This window comes from Muscardinus avellanarius (genome assembly GCF_963383645.1).
Source record: "Muscardinus avellanarius genome assembly, chromosome: 13".
NCBI classification, from domain to species: Eukaryota; Metazoa; Chordata; class Mammalia; order Rodentia; family Gliridae; genus Muscardinus; species Muscardinus avellanarius.
In genome coordinates this window covers 9,324,325-9,345,425 of record NC_137799.1, presented here as the reverse complement: position 1 = coordinate 9,345,425, position 21,101 = coordinate 9,324,325, and the positions used below count along the sequence as shown (strand labels likewise).

Sequence of the window (21,101 nt, the reverse complement as noted above, 5' to 3'; positions counted from 1 at the left end):
AAGCCCTTTCAATTTAAATTTTTTAAATTTTGAAACAGGGTCTCTCTAAGTTGCTAAAGCTGGCCTTGAACCTATAATTCTCCTATTTTAGCCTCCCCACTCCAAGTACTAGGGTTACTTGTGAGTGCTAACCATACCTGGCTAGGAATTATTTGCACTGTTATGTTTTCTTTTTGTTTGGTTGATTTTTGGTGCTGTGGATTGAACCCAGGGACATTCTACCTCTGAGCCACACTCCCAGCCTCCCCCGCCCCTTTATTTTAAAACAGGGACTCACTAAGTTGCTGAGGCTGGCTTTGAATCTGCAATCTTCTTATCTTAGCCTACCAAGAACTAGAATTATGGGCATGGTCCACCACACCCAGCTATTTATATTCTTATATTTTCTACAAGTTAAATTTCAACCATTTAGGGTTTAAAAATGGCCTTAGGAAAGACAAACACAGACAGGATACCACTAAATTCCAAAGTCAGAATTTTTCCTTATGTCACGTACAACGGTCTCCATTGCGTCTAATATTTAACATTAGATATATGACTTGGTAGAGTTCTTTATTTTTCAGAAACCGATATTACATATTCAGAGAGGTAAAAAAAAAATTGCTTTTACAAAGGTGCCCAGTTTCATTCCTTTCTGATTCCATACTAGCCTGCGGAGTCCATTGGTCCATAGATTATCAACAGCACTAAAAATTCTTTCCATATCCGTCGTAGGCGCAGGCATTGAAATAGCATTCTGAGCCAGTTTTAACATATTTGGAGCAATGGGCTGTTCACTGGAAAATGTTTCCACGTATCAAGAAATGTTATTCTCTCAAGGCAAAGGAACAGGCTACCAGTGTCCTCGTAAAGCAATTTGGAGGAACCTTCCCTTCCCCTCCATTGGAGATAGCGTCCAGACCTGAACGACTTTACCAGGAAGGTCTGAGGTGCGTTTCATGGACAGTCGAGCGGCAAGTGCCACGCACAAGGCACTCGGAGTGTGATGAGGGAGGTTTTATTCCATATTTCACCACGATTGACATCTTCCTGGCCTTTGACCCTCTGGTTTGTTTATCCCTTGGAGCCCACACACCTGGCCTTATAAAAATGATCTAAAATCGTTATGCAGGGACTTTTTTACCTTATAATTTTAGTTTACTTCATATACATGATAAGAGCCCTTTTCTCGGTCCTCATGTTGTATATTTTTTGCTTGTTGCCTTTTTTGTAGGTGGTTTTACCTGTTCATTAATATTTTAAAATTAACTTTGGGGTTTAGTTATCATTTCTATAGGTTTGGTTCTTGCTGTATTTTGGTTTTAAACATGTCATTTTCTGATTTTGTCTATTAATCTATTTTCCTGCTTTCCCCTGTTTTCCTAGTCTCTTGAGTTGAATGTCTAGTCCATTTGTACTATTTCTTGTTTAACTGTAAATGAGTTTAAAATCATTACTTTTCCTCTCAATATAATTTTACCTTATTACATTTTAACATTTGGTGGTTTGTAAATAGTCTACAACCTTGGCTTTTATTGTACATTTTGCCTAAGAATTATTGGAATACTCAGAAATTTCCAAGGAGTTAAATTTCTGAGCTTTCATTGTTATCATTCTCCTCTCTCTCTCTCTCTCTCTCTCTCTCTCTCTCTCTCTCTCTCTTCTCTCTCTCTCTCTTTTTTTTATTTTGCATACCAGCGATTGGGGGGGGCACTCACATTCTTCCTACACCCCCGACTTTTATTATCGCTTTTGTTTTTTGTGTTGAGGCAGGGCCGTGTTACGTTGCTGAGAGTCCTGAGTTGCTGAGGCTGGCCTCGAGCCTTCGATCCTCCTGTCTCAGCCTTCCAAGGACTGGCATTGCAGGTGTGCGCCACCGCACGCGGCTTCGTGGCTTTTATTCCAGTGTTTGGCAGTGTCCCCTCTGCGCCAGGAGCTGTACCAGCTCGCTCGGCCAGCACTGTCACCGTCTTTGTGAGATTGGTCATTGCTGGGAGACACAAACGTAGCCACAGAGCGAGTGGAAATTGGATTGAATATCACGGAGGAAGACCTCGGGGTGCAGGAGACGCGCAGTGAACACTTTACCTTGCTCTTGCCTCCCTCCTCCTTTCCTGAACCCGAGTGGCTTGACCCAAGCGACTCCGCGGAGGCGAGCCGCGTACTTTCTCCTGACTCCTTCCTGACACTCCTATCAACAAGACCCCAAAGGACCCCTGACTCAGAGGGGGGTTGCAGTTTTGTGGTTCTCCTTGTAATAAAAGTTTAAAACATCTATAAGTAAATGCTGGCAGGTTCTGAGGCAACCAATTTATCAGAATACATGCACACGAATTCCAAACATCAGCAAAGTAAAACCGCGGACCCCTGCTCTCTGTTCACGCCCCGCCCTCCACAGAGGTGCCCCATCCCCGCAGCTACCGAATGGCTCCTTCTAAGGGTGGTTGGTGCACATCCCCTCCAACGTGCATTTCTTACACTTTTTTATTCTTGTACTGGGGATTGGAGTTAGGGGCATTCTACCTCTGAGCTATGCCCCAATCCTATTTTATTAGTTTTTATTTTGAAACAGGCTCTTACTCAGGTGCTGAGGCTGGCCTTAAACCTGCCATCCTCCTCTCTCAGCCTCCTATGTGCTATAAGTTCCGTTATCTGTCTGCTGTAGACAGTGTCTGGCCATGTCTTTGTGTGGTAGACATGGGTTTAGTTTTCCTGGCTCACCTTCCTTTTTTCTTCAAAAACATGTCACTCTAATTAAATCCCTCTTGTTTAATGAATGTCCAGCATCTTAATGATTAGCAGTGAGTAAATAAATATGCTTACTATATAGCCAAGCAGTAAATTATGGATACCATGTTCTCTTTAAGTATTTTTTCATTTCCCTGGATAGTTCTAATTCCTTTTTAAAAGACAATCTTATTATCCTGTCTACCATCTGTTTACCAGATAAACACATACAACCTTAAAATTATTTTTATTTTTATTTATCAGATCAGGTCTCTTATTCAGCCTCCTTTTTTTGTGGCACTGGGGATTGAACCCAGGGCATTCTACCTCTGAGCTATAGCCCCCCCAGCCTGATTTTTTGTTTTTATTTATTTATTTATTTATTTATTTTTTTTTTTGCGGGTCTGGGGATGGAACCCAGGGGCATTTGACCTCCAAGCTACACCCCCTGCCCTATTTTTTATTCTTTATTTTGAAACCGGGTCTCACTGAGTTGCAGAGGGCCTCACTAAGTAGCTGAGGCTGTCCGCGAACCGCGATCCTCCAGGTCTCAGCCTCCCGAATGCTGGGATTACAAGCGTGCGCCACCACGCCTGGCTTTTGTTTTTATTTTGAAAGAGGGTCTTGCAAGTTTGCTGAGAGCCTCGCTGCTTGCTGAGGCTGTTTTCAAACCTGCGGTCCTTCTGTCTCAGCCTCCCAAGGACTTGGGATTATAGGCGTGCACCACCCCGCCCAGCTCTGGGCCTCCTTTTCCTCTGGAGACGTCTTTTCAGGGCTGTTCTATTGGGGACCACTTTCTCTTAGATGCCACCCATCGGCCTCCATCATGCTGGAGTCGGGACCACTGTCTTCACTGTCCCATGCCTTCCTTTTCCTGGTTTATTCCCTCATTTCAGTGGAGGAAATTCTCAGGCCACTTTTGCATGCATCATGGCAACTATACATTTCATGTGTATTATCCTTGAGAAAGCCAGTGCTGTCCTGAGCCTGAACCTCATGTGTAGGCACAGGGTGGAGCAGGGGAGCGAGGCGACCCAGTCCAGCCTGTGTGTATGTAGGGGAGGGGAGCACAGGAGACAGCTGTCACCTCACAGACTCCGTGTGCACAGTGCTGGGCACGGCAGGGACGTGGGCAGTCACAGCCGAGGCCAGAGAACCAGGGCCGTGGGCGCCGGGAGCCAGCACGGCTCACTGTAGTTTGTGTGAGGACGACTTTGGGGTTTGTGCGGCTGCTGGATAAACACGGGTGATTGCCAAGTGGGGAGGTTCTAGACTGTGTTAATTCAAAAAAGCACCAGGTGGGAAGGGCCTGCTGAGCTTTACAAGGAGGGTCTACACTAGGCACGTGGTCACCGGGCACACACACGCCTCCATCACATCAAGTTTCCCAGAGATACAAGCCACTTAATCCCTGTGATTGTGAACCTGAAACAGCGGCAGTCATCTTGGCTTCCCTGCTGCCTCTGGGCTGTGTAAAGATCAGATGAGTTGTGTATTATGCTGCTTTGCAAACAACAATGAGAGGATGGTGTTATTTCCTGTCCATTTGTTACAGTAATGAGTAACAGCCTGGGATTAGAAGCAGCCAGGCAGCCTGTTCTAGCATCCTTGCGGACTCTCCACCCCACGTGTCCTGAATCTCTTGGTGGGAGAAGTTTTTTCCGTCATCTGCCTGTCTTCTCTGAAGTCCACAGGCTGTCTCCTGGCTGCATCCCTGTGGCTCCAGAGGCTGAGGTCGCAGGCATCAGGCAGGGCCTGGCCAAAGCAGCCCTGGCTTCCCTGATACTCCAGGTGCGGCCCGAGTCTAGGATCCGCAAACCCAGGTCCTGGAACTGTCTCACCTTTCTCTGCTGTGTGATGGGCTTCGGAACACTGGCTACTTCGTCCTGATGGATATGGTGGGTGTACAGACCATCAGGGTCTCAAGACCAGCCTTGGCCAAGGATGCTCCAGGCCTGGAGTCCTGCTTGACTTACACCCCTGGGCTCAGCCATTGACCTCAGGCCTGGCAGACAGACGCAAGGCGGCTCCCAGCATCAGTCCATGCTGTGCCGAAACCAGCAGTCCCCAAGAGGCCCTGCCCTAGCCCTTCTTTTGAAGCCTGGCTTTCCATCCTAAGTCCTTCCCTCAGAGCCATTGTGTTGGGGAGGCGTGTCCCCTTGACCTGGGACACTCAGGACAACCACAGCGTGAGGCCTTAGTGCCAAGTCTTGAGCTCTGGGACTTCAGGTTCCGACCCTCCTTTCCAAGAAGGCTCCATAGCACTTTCCCAGGTCACCAGCTTTACACACCCGAGGCTGGCTTCTGTAACCTCGGCAGTGGGTCCCCATTCATCCTGCGTGTAACGAGGGTACCCCTTTGATGCCTGCTTAGGGAAAAGAAGCTTGTCTTCTTTTGATCGAAATGCTGTGCCCAGTGTAAATGTGACACAGGGCGGTGTGGGGGAGCTGGAGGAGACCGCCTAGGTTGGAGCCTGTCCCGGCTGAATTCAGGAGGCGTGAACCTGTGAGAGTTCAGGCCCTGCTGCCGTACACCGCGGAGGTGTTCAGGGGAGAGCAAGTAGCTGTGGGTTCAGGAAAGAGGCCTGGCGCAGCTGTGAAATCACTGGTCAGTGACCGTGAGCAACTGGCTTCACCCGCTGAGCCCCCGCGGGCGTAGGTTCTTCGCGCCCATGGAGATCGGGGCTGTATCTTTTAAGTGTGAGGTTCTGCAAAGGCAACAAGACTGGAGCTGTGAAATTGGCCACCTGTGCACGCAGCAGCCTTTTCAGGCCTTCAGTCATGCCCAGGATGTGGCCCTCGCCACGCCACTTCGCCTGTTCCCCCTCGCTCTTTCTCCACAGCCGTCCTCTCCCTGTAGCTTCTTCTGGTTTATTTCTTTCCTCTCTCATTCTGTACAATCTCTTCTCCTTCCAGCTTTTGAATCGAAAAGACAAGACTACCTTCGAGAAATTGGACTATCTAATGTCTAAAGAAGATAACTACAAGCGGACTCGGGAATATATCCGAAGCCTAAAGATGGTGCCCAGTATTCCCTACCTAGGTAGGAGCCTGGATTGGCTTTTTTTTTCTTTTTTAAGAAACATGCTCAGTGCCAAATAAGATGTTTTCACAGTTTCTAGTTGAGAAGTTTCCAGGAAACAGCAGGGATCATGGATAAAGAGGCAATTGGTTGGCTCCTGGGGTTGGACCTGGCTGCTTATACTGCCCAGAGATGGGAACTTTGATGAAGGGGAGAGATGAGTTGTGTTCTGCCTCCTGACATGTGATCTGTGAACCCCGGGCCCCTGGACTGCAGCCCAGGCAGGTCACCATGATGGTGGCAAAACTTCTGGCTCCGCCGCATCCCCCTGAGCTGAAACTCAGGCACACCTTCTGTTCTAATTCTCTAGGAATTGGTATCGTGCTTAAGACCTATATAAACAAAATTATAGCATCAATTGTTATTTTTTTCTGGTTATAATTTATGTTCATTGCAAGAAATTAGGAAGAGAAGAAAGTTGATATTACTTGTTATCCCACCTAGAGATACTTTGCACTGTAGCTTATTTGTTTGGACAGATACAGACTTAAATTTTTTTCATTACCTACACTTCTGTGCTGTGAATCAGTCCTACATCAGACAGGTTTGACGAACTTGAATCTGTCTCTAACGTAAGGGAGGGAAAAACTCTAGGATTGACCCTGAGATTGTTTCTACATTTTGTGATCACCATCTTCATTACAGCAACTTTCTTTATGTGGCTATGATTATTGCTTTTCAAAAGATTCCTAGACGTGTGCTTACTGGGTCAAAACATGAAAAATGCATGTCTTTTCATCCGAACCAGCGGGATCCTCCTGTCTCCGCCTCCCAAGTGCAGGGATTACAAGCGTGCGCCACCACACCCGTCATACATTTTTCGAGAGAGAGAGAGAGAGAGAGAGAGAGAGAGAGAGAGAGAGAGAGTGTGTGTGTGTGTGTGTGTGTGTGTGTCACTGGGGATTGATCGCAGAGGCTTTCTATCTCTATGTTACATCCCCATCCCCCCTTTTTTCAGTACTTGAGATTGAACTAAGGGGCGTTCTACCTCCAAGCTACACCCTCAGCCCTATTTTTTTTTTTTTTTGGTGGTACTGGGGTTCCTGGAAACCCTTCTACCTCCGTGCTATACTCCCAGACCTATTTTATAGTTTTATTTGGAAACACCCACCTATTTTTATTATTTTTTTTAAATTTGGAAACACCTATTTTTTTTTTTTTATTCTTTATTTTGAAACGGGCTTGCTAAATAGGGAATGGCCTAAGTAGCTGAGACTGGCCGCAAACCTATGATCCTTCTGTCTCAGCCTCCCAAGTACTGCGATTACAAGCATGCACCACGCACCACTCCTGTTATTTTTTATTTATTTGTTTTTTTTAGTTTTCATTTTGAAACAGGGTCTTGCCGAGAGTCTTACTACATGGCTGAGGCTGTCTTGAACCTATGATCTTCCTGTCTCAACCTCCTGAATGCTGGGATTATAGGCATGTGCCACCATGCACAGCACAACCCTTTAAAGTGTACAATTGAGCAGATTTTAGTATATTTACAGAATTGTGCAACCATCACCACAGTTGATTTTAAAGTATTTTATCACTCCAGAAAGAAACATCTTACCTCCGTAGCCACCGCCCCACCCTCATTCCTGAGCAGTCTTACCTACTTTTTGTCTTCATAGATATTCCAATGCTAGAAATTTCATATAAATTGAATCCCACATGTTGTATTTTGACTGGATTCCCTCTCTTAGCATCACGTTTTGAAAATGTATCACCTTAGATACTTTTTCTTATTGACAATAACATGGTATAGGTGTGCTGCTTTTTATATATTCACTCATTGGGAGGACATTCGCGGTGTCTTCACTTTTGGGGTATTATGAATAACTTCTGTGAGTGGCTGGGTTTTTTAAAAAAATAATCTAATTTTCTACATTGGTTTAGAATATGTAACATATATGCTTTCTAGGTTTCTAAAAATATTTGAGACTTTTCTTGTGGTCTCATATATGGTCAATTTTTATTCATGTCTCATGGGTGCTGGGCAAGAAGGTGTAATCTCTCAAATTCCTCATAAGCTGAATTATAACATTCAAATTATTAACTTCTGACAAGTTGGTCTACCAAGAACAGGAGTATGTGTTAGCATCCCCTTGTTTTCTGATAGCCTCACATGTTTCGTACATAGAAGCTTGCAGCAGTTGTAGTTCACTGTGAAACGTCCCGTGCAAAACGATCTCAGTTCTGTTTACTTGCTTTTGCGTCTTTGTCTGATCTAAATTGAGTGGCACCTATTTTCTTCATTTATTTATTCATGTATTTGTGTATTCATTTATTCATTTATTCACTTTTTATTTTGCAGTACTGGGGATGGAACCCACGGGCATTCTACCTCCAAGCTACACCCCAACCCTCTTTTTTGTTCTGTATTTCGAAACAAGGTCTCATTAAGTTGCAAAGGGTCTTGCTAAAGCTGAGGCTGGCCGTGAACCTGCGATCCTCCTGTCTCAGCCTCCCAAGTGCGGGGATTAAAAGCATGCGCCACCATGCCCGGCTATTTATTTATTCATTTATTTATTTATTTATTTATTTATTTATTTATTTATTTATTTATGGTGGTACTGGGGCTCCTGGAAGCCCTTCTACCTCAGGGCTACACTCCCAGACCTATTTTATACTTTTATTTGGAAACAGGGTCTCTTAAGCCAGCGCGGCTGACTTCGAACCTGCGCAATCTTCCTGTCTCCGCCTCCCACGTGTGGGGATTACAAGGGTGCGCCACCACGCCCGGCTTATTTTCTTTTTAATTTGCACTTATTTTATAAATTTCTGACCCTGTGTGAGATTTGCATTTTAAGTTGCCTTGTTTTAGGCGTGGTCTTTGCACATGACATTTAGTTCTGGCCACGATGAGAGACCTCTCTTTAGTAGGGAAACATAACTGAATTGAGTTCCATCCTGTGTCTTCTCTTTCTGCCTTTCTCATCCATCCTCATCCTTTTCTTCTGTCTCGCAGCACTGCAGCGTCTTTCTGCACGGTGGTGGATAGAGGCCCATCTCGGGGCCACAGAGGGAGGCTGCGCCCCTACACACAGCTCCCAGGTCCATTTCTATTTGGGGAAAGGCCGCCAGTTAGGGATGAGACTGATGGCCCGTGGTGAGGGTGGCCTGCTGCCATCTTCTGCTTCAGCGAGGGGATGGTAAAGGGTGGCTTCTTTTCTTTAACTGGAATGATCATGAGAGCTGTGTGCATTATCTCTTCAAATGCTCGCAATAGCCCAGGCACTGAGAGGCTGCCTAGGGTCACATTACTGGGAAGGGGCAGAGCCATCTGGGCCTAGGGCTCGGGGCTGTGACTCCCATCCCCACTGTCCAGGTCGCTATTTCCCACCCCGCCCTGTCCGTCCTTTGCTGTCTGTGACATGCTGGTGCCAGCACTGTGAAGTGGGTAGTCATCTCTACCCTTTCTTTCCTTGGGCAGCCTTGGCTTCCAAGGTCGCCGTTAGCCTGAGCTGGCTTGGGGCCCTCGTCACCCGAGTCTGGTCAGATGCAGCCCTCCTCGCTCTCCCTCGCCCGCCTCCCCGAGGCAGGTGCTTCCGTCGCTCCTTTCTGCTCTGGCTCTCAGTGAGCCACGTGAACTGCCCTGCTTCTGGCCCGTGAGCCTCCTGCCGGTGTCCCTCTACCCCGCCGGAGCCAATGGACTGCCGCAGAATGACCCTGATGTGGGCAAGTCAGAAGCACAGGGGGCCCTGACTCCAACTGCCTTCTGTGGTCAGGACAGCATGTGGCAGTTTCCCAAGGGAGCCCCATGGATTGCAAAAAAGAAAAAAGAAAAAAGAAGCAAGCATGAAGCGAGGACCGGCTCAGAGGTGCAGAGGCTCAGAGCCTCCATCCCCAGGGTAGCTGGGGGCTCCTCCTGCTAGTCTGACGGCCATGAACAGACCCCGCTCCATCCAGGTTGTGGTTCCAATACTGGGTTTCTCTTGAAAAGTCAACCTGTCCCAGGGATGGATTTGTTTATCTAAAGAGAATTGTTACATAATTCCTGGAAAGTGCAATATAGGAAAAAATGTCTGAAACCATTTATTTTTCCCCTGGCAAAGTCCCGGCCATGGTCTTTTCCTGTGGGGAGGGAGGGCGCTGCTCTCGGGAGGAGCGGTAGCTCTGTCTCTGATGTTACAGGCTGCCCCGGAGCTTGCGCTCTGCTTCAACAGGTTCTGGCCCCCAATAGCGAAGGTGGGCTTTGTTTTGGGGGGTGTCTCTCCTAAGCCTCCGTGGCAGGCTCCAGGCTGACTGGGTTCTGGGGCTCTTCCCCCCTGTACCGGCCACGTAAAGATGTCCCCTGTTGTCACTAACCCCACGGAGGCGTGTGTCCAGCTCCTTTAGTCACTCTTCAGAGCCAGCTGGCTGCACTCTGGTGTCCTGAATTCCTTGTGAAACATAATTTAAAAAACACAGAGGGAAAAACTTATTACATTAAAAAATAAGACTTTCTTTGAAGCAGTTTCTTCCAAATTACCTCCAAGTGTGAAAGCAGTATTGGGAAACAGGCCAACCGTTTGAGCTGATTTTGTGTGATAGTGAAGCCCGTGGACACCAATTCTGATGGAAACGATGGCAGGCAGCGGGCTTGGAAGAACGGCCACACCATTGATTTCTAAATAGCTGTATTGATTTAGGGGGTGTTTGGTTCTTGTTCCTTCCAGGAAATAACTAAATAAAATTAGGAATGTGATGGATTTGAAATGCTTCGGAGCTGATTCTAAAAGCCCCATAGCAGTGTGGAAAATTGTGATCTCTCAAAGAACAAAAAAAATTAGGCATCCTGACAGTTCTGAGTAGTAAGAAAATATTTAGACATTCTTGGTAAATATACCCAGACCTCTAGACTGTCAAGGAAACTTCTAGAGCCTAAGCTATTTCTTCAAACAAGAAAACCTTCCCATTTCTCACAAAAAAAGTATGTCTTTATTTTCAAATGATTATCTTGAAGTTTGAAACAAAAGCATGTTGTTTGCAAGTATGAAATACACAGGGCTGAATTGTCATAGAACTCAAAAGACATCCAGGAAGAAGTGGAGTCGGGTATGGTGGCGCACGCCTGGATTCCCAGTCAGCACCTGGGAGGCTGAGCCAGGAGGATCACAGGTTTGAGGCTAGCTTTAGCAATGTAGTGAGACTCTCAGAGGCCTAGTGAGACCCTGTTTCAAAAATAATATAAAATAAGATAGGCACTGGACACAAATAAGAAATCAGAAAGGAGGAAAGCATTGTGGAGGGGGAGGTAAAGGAACAGGTGGAGGGACGCCCTGCCCAGCCCAGGGCCCAAGAAGGGGCTCCTGGAGGGAAGTGGAGCCCTGAGGGATGAGCAAGCAGGGTGCAGAGTGTCCCCAGCAAAGATGACAGCTTGTGCCAGAGCCTCAAGTGGGGAAAACATGTTTGTTAGAAAAGCTGGCTACAGAGTCAAGAAAGAGGAGGAGGGCGTCCCAAGAAACAGCTGGAGTGGAAGGGGAGGCGGCTCCCTGAGGGCCAGGCAGCGGAGCCGGGGAGGGTCCTAGGCCAGGACGCCAAGCGAGGTTCAGAGGGGGTTGCATTTAGCTTATAGCATCTGGACGGCAGCAAGGCAGCGACTGGCTTCCAGGAGGTCTGGCTGGAGGAGGGAATACCAGTCAGGGGATTATGTGTAAGCCGGTGATGAATCAGTGTCGTTGAGAACATGCTAGGGGCAGGGAAAGGCCTCTAAAAAAAGTTCATTTTAGAGCCAAGCCTGGGAAAGCCCTAGAGAGTCGTCGGTGGGCATGGCCCTCGTTCCTGAGGGAGCCACATGCGCGCCCTTGGACCTGGGCTTTGAGGGCCGGCGTGTGCGTGTGAGCCACGGGCCCCCTCAAGGCAGCCACCCAGACCAAACGCAACAGCACCAACGATGGGGTTAGCTCTGGTGCTAGCGGGCTGACCCCAGGCTGGCCAGCATGTGGGGCAGTCCTTTCTGTTAATGTCCAGCTGGAAAAGTTCCATTGCACATGCAGGAAATCCCGCCTTTTTTCGGCTCCCCACCCCCATGTGTCCAAGGACCCCCAGGAACACTCGTGTGCTCCATAGCTCCTTTCTGGTCGCAGCTCAGCACCTCAGCTGACTGCCTGGCCCCGCAGCCCTGAGTCCTCCACTGGCCACCTTCCTCCTGCCCTCCCAGCCAGGCCCCGCAGCGGCCCCACGTGGAGCCAGGCTTCCCCTCCCCCAGCTGGGGCCGCGAGACCGAGGGGAGGGTAAAGGGACGTCGGTGCCCCAGAGCAACCCAAGTCTGGGCTCTGCTGTGCTGTCCCGGGAGCCATGGGCCAGGCCCCTTTCTCCCTTGATGGCCACTTGCTGTGTGGACGATTGCCGCTGTCCCTCCTCCAGCCCAGGACAGCCTTCAGTGAGATTTCCCTTCCCCAAATCAAGGCATTGAACGCTGCCTGGGGCCCAGTGAGCTGGGAACAGCTTCCCTGCGCTGGGCTCAGCCTGGCTCCCTATCAGCAGAATGGTCTCGGGGTACTCGCCCAGTCAAAATGCAGGACACTGTTCCCATTGTTTTGTGGGGTAGTTACCTGTATATTGCTCCAAGCCTTTCCCTTCCAGAGGAGGGAGGACTTGCCTTGATTTTACAATCTCAGGATTGTAAAACCTTACAATTCAGCTTTCCCTGGGACTTTATAGTTTTTCTCAATTCTTTTAAAAGGCTAGTGGATATTATTTTAAATCCTCGTTTTATGAACAAAACAACGCCGTAGCTTGCCCCGTGACTTACCCGACATCATAGGCCAGGCAGGTACCAAGTTTAACTCAAGACCTCATGCTCAGGGCTGGGGTTCCACCCGCCCTGACCTAGAGCATCCTGCCTTCAGCACGTCCATCTCCATGGAGATAAACAGCGGAAGGAAAACATGGAGGTCAGGAGAGGAGCCCTCTGGGGCAGGCTGGCGTCTCGCGGTCTTGCTGGCCCAGCCAAAGCATCTTGTCCCTCTCCCTCTCTGGGCCCTGGGGGGACCTGCCATCAGCCCTTCTCTGGGTCAGGGTTTTGTCTCAGCCCTCCTCTCTAGAAGAGGTAGGAGCAGAAGTTGATTGTGTGCAAGAGAAAGGGCTTTTTGTGGTCTCTCCAGGACCCCTGTTCCTCTCTGACTTCCATTCGTCCTGGGATCCCTGATGGAAACGCACAGCAATAGCAGTTATGTTGACTCCTGCTCATCCTTTTAACTTCATGTCTCTGAGGGAGACACTATTTTTAACTTATTTCATAGCTAGAAAGTATACATAAGAGTCATATTAAAGGTGACTCATTTCAGAGATTAGACTCTAAAAGACTGCCCCTTCTAAGTTGAGTACTTGCTCTTTCTTGTGTCCCTTGAGTTACTCTGCCCGGGGGAGTCCAGCTGCCACGTGCTTGGCAGTCCGCCTGGGAGAGGTACACGTGGCCTGGGATCCAGGCCCTGCCAACCACAGCCAAGCGAGTTGGAAGCAGGTTTTGCCCAGAAGTCGAGCCATCACACGAAACCCTGGCCCCAGCCGGCAGCTCAGCTGCAGCCTCATGAGAAGCCTTAAGCCAGAGACATCACGTAAGATGTGCCCAGGTTCTTAAGCTGCCAGGTTTGGGGCTATTTGTCACACAGTGGTAGATAACCAATACATTGCACAACCTTTATCAATAACCCACGTTGACCATACTTCGTTGTCCTATCTATATTGAGACCAAAAACAACTGTCACAGCCCATAGTCAGGAGACTGTAAGATGGACCCCTAAAGCTGCAGGAAGCTCCGGGCCCCTCTCAAAAGCTCATTTCGGGGGAGAAATCCTACAGGTTGAGGGGTGATTGCCACCTTGGCTGGGATGAGTTTTTGCAGCTCTGTGAGGAAGGCAGGCACCCAGGGACGACAGGTACACCAGAAGGTTACCCTCAGAACGGCTGCGGTGGCTGAGTGGGCGCTGGCCTGCAGAGGCCTCCGTGCCTGCTCAGTGGGAATGGGGAGTCTCTGTTCTTTCCCTCCCAGAAAGGCGGTGCCCATGCATGGCATTAGTCTCCCACTCATCCTTTTAAATAACTTCTAAAAATTGCAGAAGCAACACATTGCTTGCTATAAAGGAGTCTATAAAGTAAAAAGTGAAAATCACATTCTTCCTCTGCTCCTGCCCAGAGGCACCACTGCTAGCAGCTGGTACATATATACCCATCCAGATGTTCTCCTCCACACCCAAGGCAGACTCACCCCGGGCGGAGGGGGGGGGTGTAAGATAATGGACTTCCAAACAGAATGGGAACATTGTATACCTCCTGTTACTTGTACCTTGCACACACACACTTAAAATGTCATAGTCCCATTTGATGGCAGCAATGTTGAACTCTCCCATTGGTACCCACGGATGCCTGAGGGATTTGTTGGATATTGCTGGGTTTGTTCACCGGCTGGCCATGCCCCAGATCACAGTCAGGGTTGGCTTTTGCCTTTCCCCATTTCTAGATACCACAGGGGGAATGTCCTTCTGCCTGTGTCTACACTCACCTGGCAGACTACTCTGAAACATGGAGTGGTAGATGTGCTCTATGGTGCCTGCTGGGAGGCCTCCCGGAAGGCTGCAGCATCCTCCAGCCCGCGTGGGCATGCCTGCCTCCTCACTCGCCCACGCCAGATGTCGCTGGCCTTCTTTTATTTATGCTGAAAAGGTAGATGAAAGATGGCATTCTCTGACACACGCACTTCTCCACTCACAGTGCTCCTTGGCCCACGCTAGGCAGCCAGACCTTCAACAGCACCCCATCAGCTGCCCTGCCCCGCCCCTGTTTCCTGAATATCCATCCTGATCCTTCTCCCTGTGTCTCCGGCACAGCCCTGTACTGCCCGGAGCCACGAGGAATGGCTGCTTGACTTTGTTCCCATGGAGATGGGGCTGGACTTCACCTCGCCCAACACACTTGCCTGGGGCTGGCTCTGCATTCCAGGCTTCAAGGAGACTCCGTGCCTCTTCTAATCCTCTCCCCTCCTTGAGAGGACTAGGGTGTAGGACTCTGTCATCACATGGCCACAGAAGGCAATTCTAATTCCATTCCCTTCACAGAGCTGCCCCTCCAGGCCCTGGGCCACTCCCAGCTCTGCTAAGGCTCAGGCAGAGGAGGAAGAGGAGCCCTCTCCTCTCATCCGAAGATGCCCCTCCACTTCAGGATGCACAGCGGAACACCCCTCCACCAGCCCACAGCAGATCCATTGTGTCCATCCCTGAGCAGGGCATGGGACAGCCAGATGGCCGCCCACCCGGAGGGACCGCATGTGGAAGTGCTTTGAGAGGCTGCGCAGACAGGAGGGATAATCTGTGTCTGGGCCCCATATGTGAGCGGAGCTGGCCCGGGATGCCCCAGGTTGGGAGGGAAGGGATGCTTGCATGGCCCAGGGATGGTAGGCACCAAGGTATGTCCACAGGGGTTGGAATCGCAGGAGAGAGCTGGTTCCAGCCTGACTCTGGGGTCTGAGAGACCATCACGATTAGTAAGCCCCAGGCCTGGAGGAGTGGAACAACCACACCTAGAACCCAGTTACCAGACAGGGCAGCCCGGGACTCAGGCCAGGAAGAACTGGGACATGAGATGACAGTCAGAATAGCCACAGTGGAACATGCTAAGTGCTAAAGGCGGGGGCTGTAGGTCAAAGGACAAGTGGCTGTAACCCTGGCAAGGGCTTGGAGGCCCAAGAAGCTATGGAATATTCTCCATAGCTTATTACTCCGTGCCTGCGGCTCTGAGGGAAATCAGGCCAACAGCCATGGACCGACTTTCTGCTCCAGGGACCAGCTGCCTGTCCTGCTGCTTCTGCACAGGCAGGCTGGCTGGCCACTCTGTGGCAGAAGGCTTGCCCACCTGGCTCCCAGGTGTGTCCCCGAGTGACAGCAAGCAGAAAGGGGAGCCCTGGCGGTCTCACTGCCCGCACTGGTGTGGTGATGTGCGCCCTACAGGCAGGGCTCAGTGATCAAAGATGATCCCAGCGGCTCGGGCTGAATGACCCTGGGCAGGCTACTCATGCTGTGGAGCCTCAGCTGTCTCTATTGAAGGAGGGAAACCATAGCACCCATAAGCACTCTTTAGAGGGTTGTGGGAATGTAGACACACATACTGCCTGGCACAAGGAAGGCACCCCTGATGGTAGTTGGTTTTAATGCTGTCAAGAGCAAATTATAGCTAAGAAACCCAGCTATCAGTCCTTCTATCCAGAGTACCCAGGAAGGGCAGGAAGAAGTTTCTTGGGGCATAGCCAGATGTCATGTTTAGTGACCCAGCTGGGCCTGGGAGAGGTAGGTGTGCTTTTCAGGAGGGTGGGGGTGCCAGGGAGGAGCTGGGGAATAGGACCCCATCTCTGAGTAATGGGGTGGAAGCCATCCTGCTAGCAGAGCATGCTCCTGGGCAGGGTGGGGCAATGACAGCTGGAACACAGTGGAAATATCTTCTGGGATAAGATCCTGGCCCACGGCCCTCCCCGGGGAGTCAGGAACCCCCTGCCCCCTGCCTCTTGCACAGCATCGTGCCCCAGCAGCGGTGTCCATTCCACACAGGCCGGAGCCCTAGGCGGGTGGACACCCAGCCCAGGCTGGCCAATCTGATCCTCCACGCAGGAGTGAGCTGGCCCTCAGACCCAGTGCACCCGTGAGCTCAAGGAAGCCGCGTGGCAGCAGTGAGCCGACCGGAGGGATGTGCAGTGAGAAGCCGAGACGGAAACCCTGCAGGAAGGTGGAGGAGAGGGGCCGCAGGCCTGCTTTGCCCCTTGACGCTCTCCAGGCAGTTTCTGGTTCCCGGCCCTCATGAGGCCCAGCTGCCTCCCTGCCCAGGGGCTCCAGGAGATACCTCGTGTGCTTATGTAACCAGCTTATTAAATGAGCTGGACTCAGTCAGGTGTAAGAAGAAACCAATCTTATTTTCCCTGGCGTCCTTTGGAGCCCCTCGCTGGGCCAGCTCCCGTCCCACTGGACACTGAACGCTCAGCAGGCCCCTCGGCCTTCCTGGTGTCAGGCGTGACAGAACCCAGTCTCTTCTACCAGGGCCATCATTGCAGACAGTCCCGTGTGGCAATCATAAGTCTGGAGGCCTGGCGCCGAGGAGGGCGTGGGTCGACTTCTCTAGGGGATCCGGCCAGTCCTGCCCCCTCCCGCCCACCTTTCTGGCCCTTGGGGTTGGAGCAGGGGGAGGGGTGGGGCAAGAAGGGCCATCTTGTGCAGCGGCTCAGCCCCAGCCAGAGCTGTGCCCACGAGCGCCCTTCTCCCCTCGGTGCTGACCCGGCTCCTCTGTGGGTGACTCCGCTTCCAGCTAAGCCCGCTTCGCCACTGCTCCCTCCTTGGCTCCTGCACCTGCCGGCCCCTCCCCCACCCAGGCAGCCCCGTCAGTGAATTCCAGAATCTTCTCCTCTCACTGCTCTGGCAGCTCGAGCCCTCAGCTTGGGACCCGGAGTCACAGTGGTCCCCGCGTCCACCCATGCCACACCCTGGGAGTGGTTCCTCAACGATGTCCCGCCCACCTGACTGTGGACACCTCCCCTCCCCGTGGTGGTGGAGGTCCTGTCATGAGGAGAACTCCCTCTTCCCTGCACATCTTAGGTGGGGTTCAGGCGGCATCCTGATGCTGCAGAGGCTGTGGGCCGTCTCTCTGCGGTGTCACGCTGGGCCTTTTGATACGGGAAGCCTGGTAGGTGTTATGTGCCCTTAGCCTTCAGACAGGTCACCTTTCACTCAAGTAAAATGAGGCAGAAAGAGTGCCTTTTACACCTGTTGCACTCAGTCTGCTTGCCTTTGCTTCTCGTGCCATGCGTCTCCCCTCTGGACAGGCGCCTCCCGCTCCCTGTCTGTGGACTCTCAGCATGGTGGAACGTCATCACCACTGCCCTCAAGGGTCTGGAGGCTCTCTCTCCATCTTGCTCAGATTGGCAGGGCTTGGGGGAGGGAGTGCTGTCGAGGGTCACTCGCTTGGGGAACGTCACTGATCAAGGTATTGGCCAGAACTGGGATGTGGGGGCTTGGCTGGCACAGGACAAAATCCAGGCTTTGTTAACAGACTGCCATCTGCAGAGGCTCCCACCATGGAGAACTCGGTAGAACTTCTGTGATGGTGACCTTATGAAGTCTCTGGCCAGGATGGGAGAAGAGGAGCTGTTGATCAGCGTGGCCAGATCCCAGGATGCCAACTGGCCGAGTTTGCTAATGAGGGAGCAGCTCCCAGGTCCCCGAGCACAGCCTGTGTCCCCCATGCTCTGGCTCCGTGCTGCGGCCAGGCCTGTACCCTGGGGAGAGCAGCCCCCATGCCTCAGAGGGCCTTATTCCCTCTGAGGCTTCCTTACCTCCAGGGTGTACTTTGAATCAGACTCAGAGTTCGGTGCAGGGGTGCAGCTTGGGGAAAATGGTTGGCGTCATGGCCTGCTCTTATTTGGTTTCCAAATGGCTTAGAAAAAGGCTCTTCACATTGTCCAGCTGAACTCCCTAGAGCACTCTGCCTTGGGCTTTGGACACAAGACCACTGATCAGTAAGGATCCGCCTTGTTCTCCTTAGTTTCCTGCATTCCCCCCCCCCACTTCGCTCCAGATGTTGGGGAGGCGTGGCTGTGGTCTGGGCCAAGGTCAAGACCTTTTCCTCTGATAGCCTGTTGGTTAAACTGTGACCCCAGCAACTGGCTGGGAGTGGGAGGAGGGTCAACACCCAGTGGATTCGCTCCCACTGGGCCATTCTTGACTTTGAGCCTCATTTCCTGTCCTTCTGAAGTGGGAATGGTAAGCCCTCCTTCACAGAGCTGCGTGGAGGTGACATAAAAACACAAGTTCACTTCTAAGCCCATAGCAGCCTCCAAAACACAGTGGCCTCCCTTATGATGCCTTGACTAGAGGGAGCTTTCCTGTGGTTGTATTGCTTAGTGGTTAAGAAGAACTGCTGGCTTAGCCAGGTGTAGCAGCAAACACCAATAATCCCAGTACCTGGGATCTCAAGAGGATCTCGGGTTTGAGGCCAGCCTCAACAATTTAGCCAGGTCCTTGGCGACCTAATGAGACCCTATTTCAAAATAAAAAGGGCTGAGGGTGTTGCTCAGAGGGAGAATGGACCTGGGTTAGATCCCCAGTACCAACCACCCCCCCCAAAAAAAAAACCCTACTGGGTTAAGGGTCTAAATACATTCAAAATTTTGATATATATATATATCACCAGATGACTTTTTAAAGCTAGAGTCAATGAGTCAATGTATACGTCCATCCATAGGGTGAAGACTGCCTGTTCTTCCATTCCCTTGGCAACACGGAGGCTGGCATTGTTATCTTCCAGATCTGAGAGGCAGAGCGTGACGGTGTCATTTCCCACCCCTCCCTGGTTCCTAGCGGTTCACATCTTTTCTGTGGACTGGCCATTTGTAACTTCTAAGGTTCATGGACTTTGCCGAGTTTCCTATCACAGTGTTTTTATCTTACGTAATTTGGAAAGTTTTTGGCATGTCATGAATATTAATCCTTTATAATTTATGTTGCAAATATTTTTCTCATTTGACATTTCCCTTTCAGTCTTGGTCTTTCAGTGTTTTATTTTGTTTAGTTTTTGGAAGACAAAAGCTGTTTTTGTTGTTGTTGTTGTTGTTTAACTGCCACTCCTTAGTCTTTTCCTTAATGGTTTGGGGTTGCCCGTCACGTTCAGAATCACCTTCCTGGGTCACAGATCTGTGGTCTGCTGTCTAATGTGGGACATGGAGACTCCTGGTCAGGAGCCTGTCGCAGGGTCGAGGGGAGAGGGCAGCGGAGCCCAAGCTTGGGAGGGGCAGGGAAGAACCCTGGTGTTTGCCCTGCACAGGTGAGTACAGGGGGCCAGCCTGAAGGAGAGCCCTCTCGGGGGTCACGTGCCCTGCCTCTGAGCTGCGCCCAGGGTGCCCCTGGAGACATTCAGGGCACCGCTGGCTGCGGTGAGGTGGGCTCCAGAGAACCACGCTGGCTGTGTCACGGTTTGGACTCCTGAAGGGCAGGCGTCATGTAAATGGTGTAGGTGTATGGGCCCTGGAGAGGAATCTCCTCCTGTTTTTCTCAAAAGGGCCCCAATCAGGGAGGCCACAGGAAGGCATTCTAATACAGAAACACGCGGTGTCGATACGTCCACGTAGCACTGATGGCTTTTATTGCAGATTTGTGTCATTACAAGGATAATCTGGGAACATATTAAAAAAAAAACCCTCCCTTTTATATACACAACACATGCTACATGGTACACTCGTGAGAGCTGCTGAGGTAATAGGCACGCACCCAGACGCAGACAGTACCAACGCCCCACATCTTGCATGCCCAGCCCCCGTGCCCACCGGAGGGTCTCGCCTTCCTGAACTTCTCTTGCCCCTGCCTCGCAGTCGTCCCAGTACACGGAGCCGGGCAGGACTCAGGAAGCCTCCGTGCTGTGGTGCCCCCGGGCAAGGGGCCTGGTGGCCCCTGAAGGTTCAGCAGCTCGCAAGAAGTGGCCAGTTCTCATGTCGGTGGCCCGTGTCCTCCAGGGAAGTGTAATTTGGGAATGAGGTGCAGACTCTGGTCTGCCTGAGCGTGGGACCTGGGACCTGTCTTGGTGGTCTGGGGACCCTTCTCTTCGGCTGAGTGTCTCTGGCAAGGTCGGCTACTATTTGTGTGAAGGTTAAAATGGCATGGGTGCTAACGTATGAATAGAAGATACGCAACTGAATACACGAGCTATGTGCCACCGTCCCTTTCCTGCCAGGACCGAAGGCGGAGGAATCTTGCCTGGAAAGAAAGGTCTGTGGGGCAGGAAAGGCAGGCAAGGGGGGGGGGGTGCCTCCAGCTACCGCGAGCAGCCAGGGACCGGCACGCAGAAGGCAACGGATGGGCCAAGGACCAGGAGGCGGGGTGCAGAGTCCTGAGGATGTGGGAAGCGTACAAACAGAGGGAAGGGGACTTTCCAATTTACTGAGGTGAAAGGGCTCATAAGAGAGGGAGCCAGGAGCCCGTGTGTGGGAGATGAGCCTTGCAGACGTTTTCTGGAAGAGTCCAGGTTCACCAGTGCAACAGCTACGCTCTGCACTGGGCTAGCGGCTGTGCTCTGCCCTGGACTCCAGGCACAGCACCAAGGAGGTGCTTTCCTCCCAAGAGCACAGCTCTCAGTGATGTCTGTAACAGCCGAGCGCTGCACAGAGCCCACATATGTGTCTAGCTATGTCACCTGTATCTGTTTTTAAATGCATATACATGTACAGACGTGTGCATGGGCGGGGCTCATGCACCTGTATGCATGAAGGTATTTTGCAGTTGTGCTTTTACTGCGGGGACTTCCTTATTTAAAGAGAGAGTTGACTGCTGTTCCGACTGTCCTGGAAACGGGTGGAGCCGGCTGGTGTGAGGGAAGCA

General features: G+C 51.0%; 1 protein-coding gene across 7 annotated transcripts in view; it reads left to right on the top strand.

The window, feature by feature from the left end:
• Positions 1 to 21,101, top strand: part of RALGPS1 (Ral GEF with PH domain and SH3 binding motif 1) — a gene marked incomplete at both ends in the record, with an annotated part of 226,438 nt that overhangs the window by 83,604 nt on the left and 121,733 nt on the right. For all 7 annotated transcript variants that reach the window (XM_080708695.1, XM_080708694.1, XM_080708693.1 and 4 more), the window contains one exon: positions 5,622 to 5,748. In XM_080708695.1, the coding sequence (XP_080564821.1) occupies positions 5,622 to 5,748 (127 nt within the window). The remainder of the gene's footprint in view (positions 1 to 5,621; positions 5,749 to 21,101) is intronic.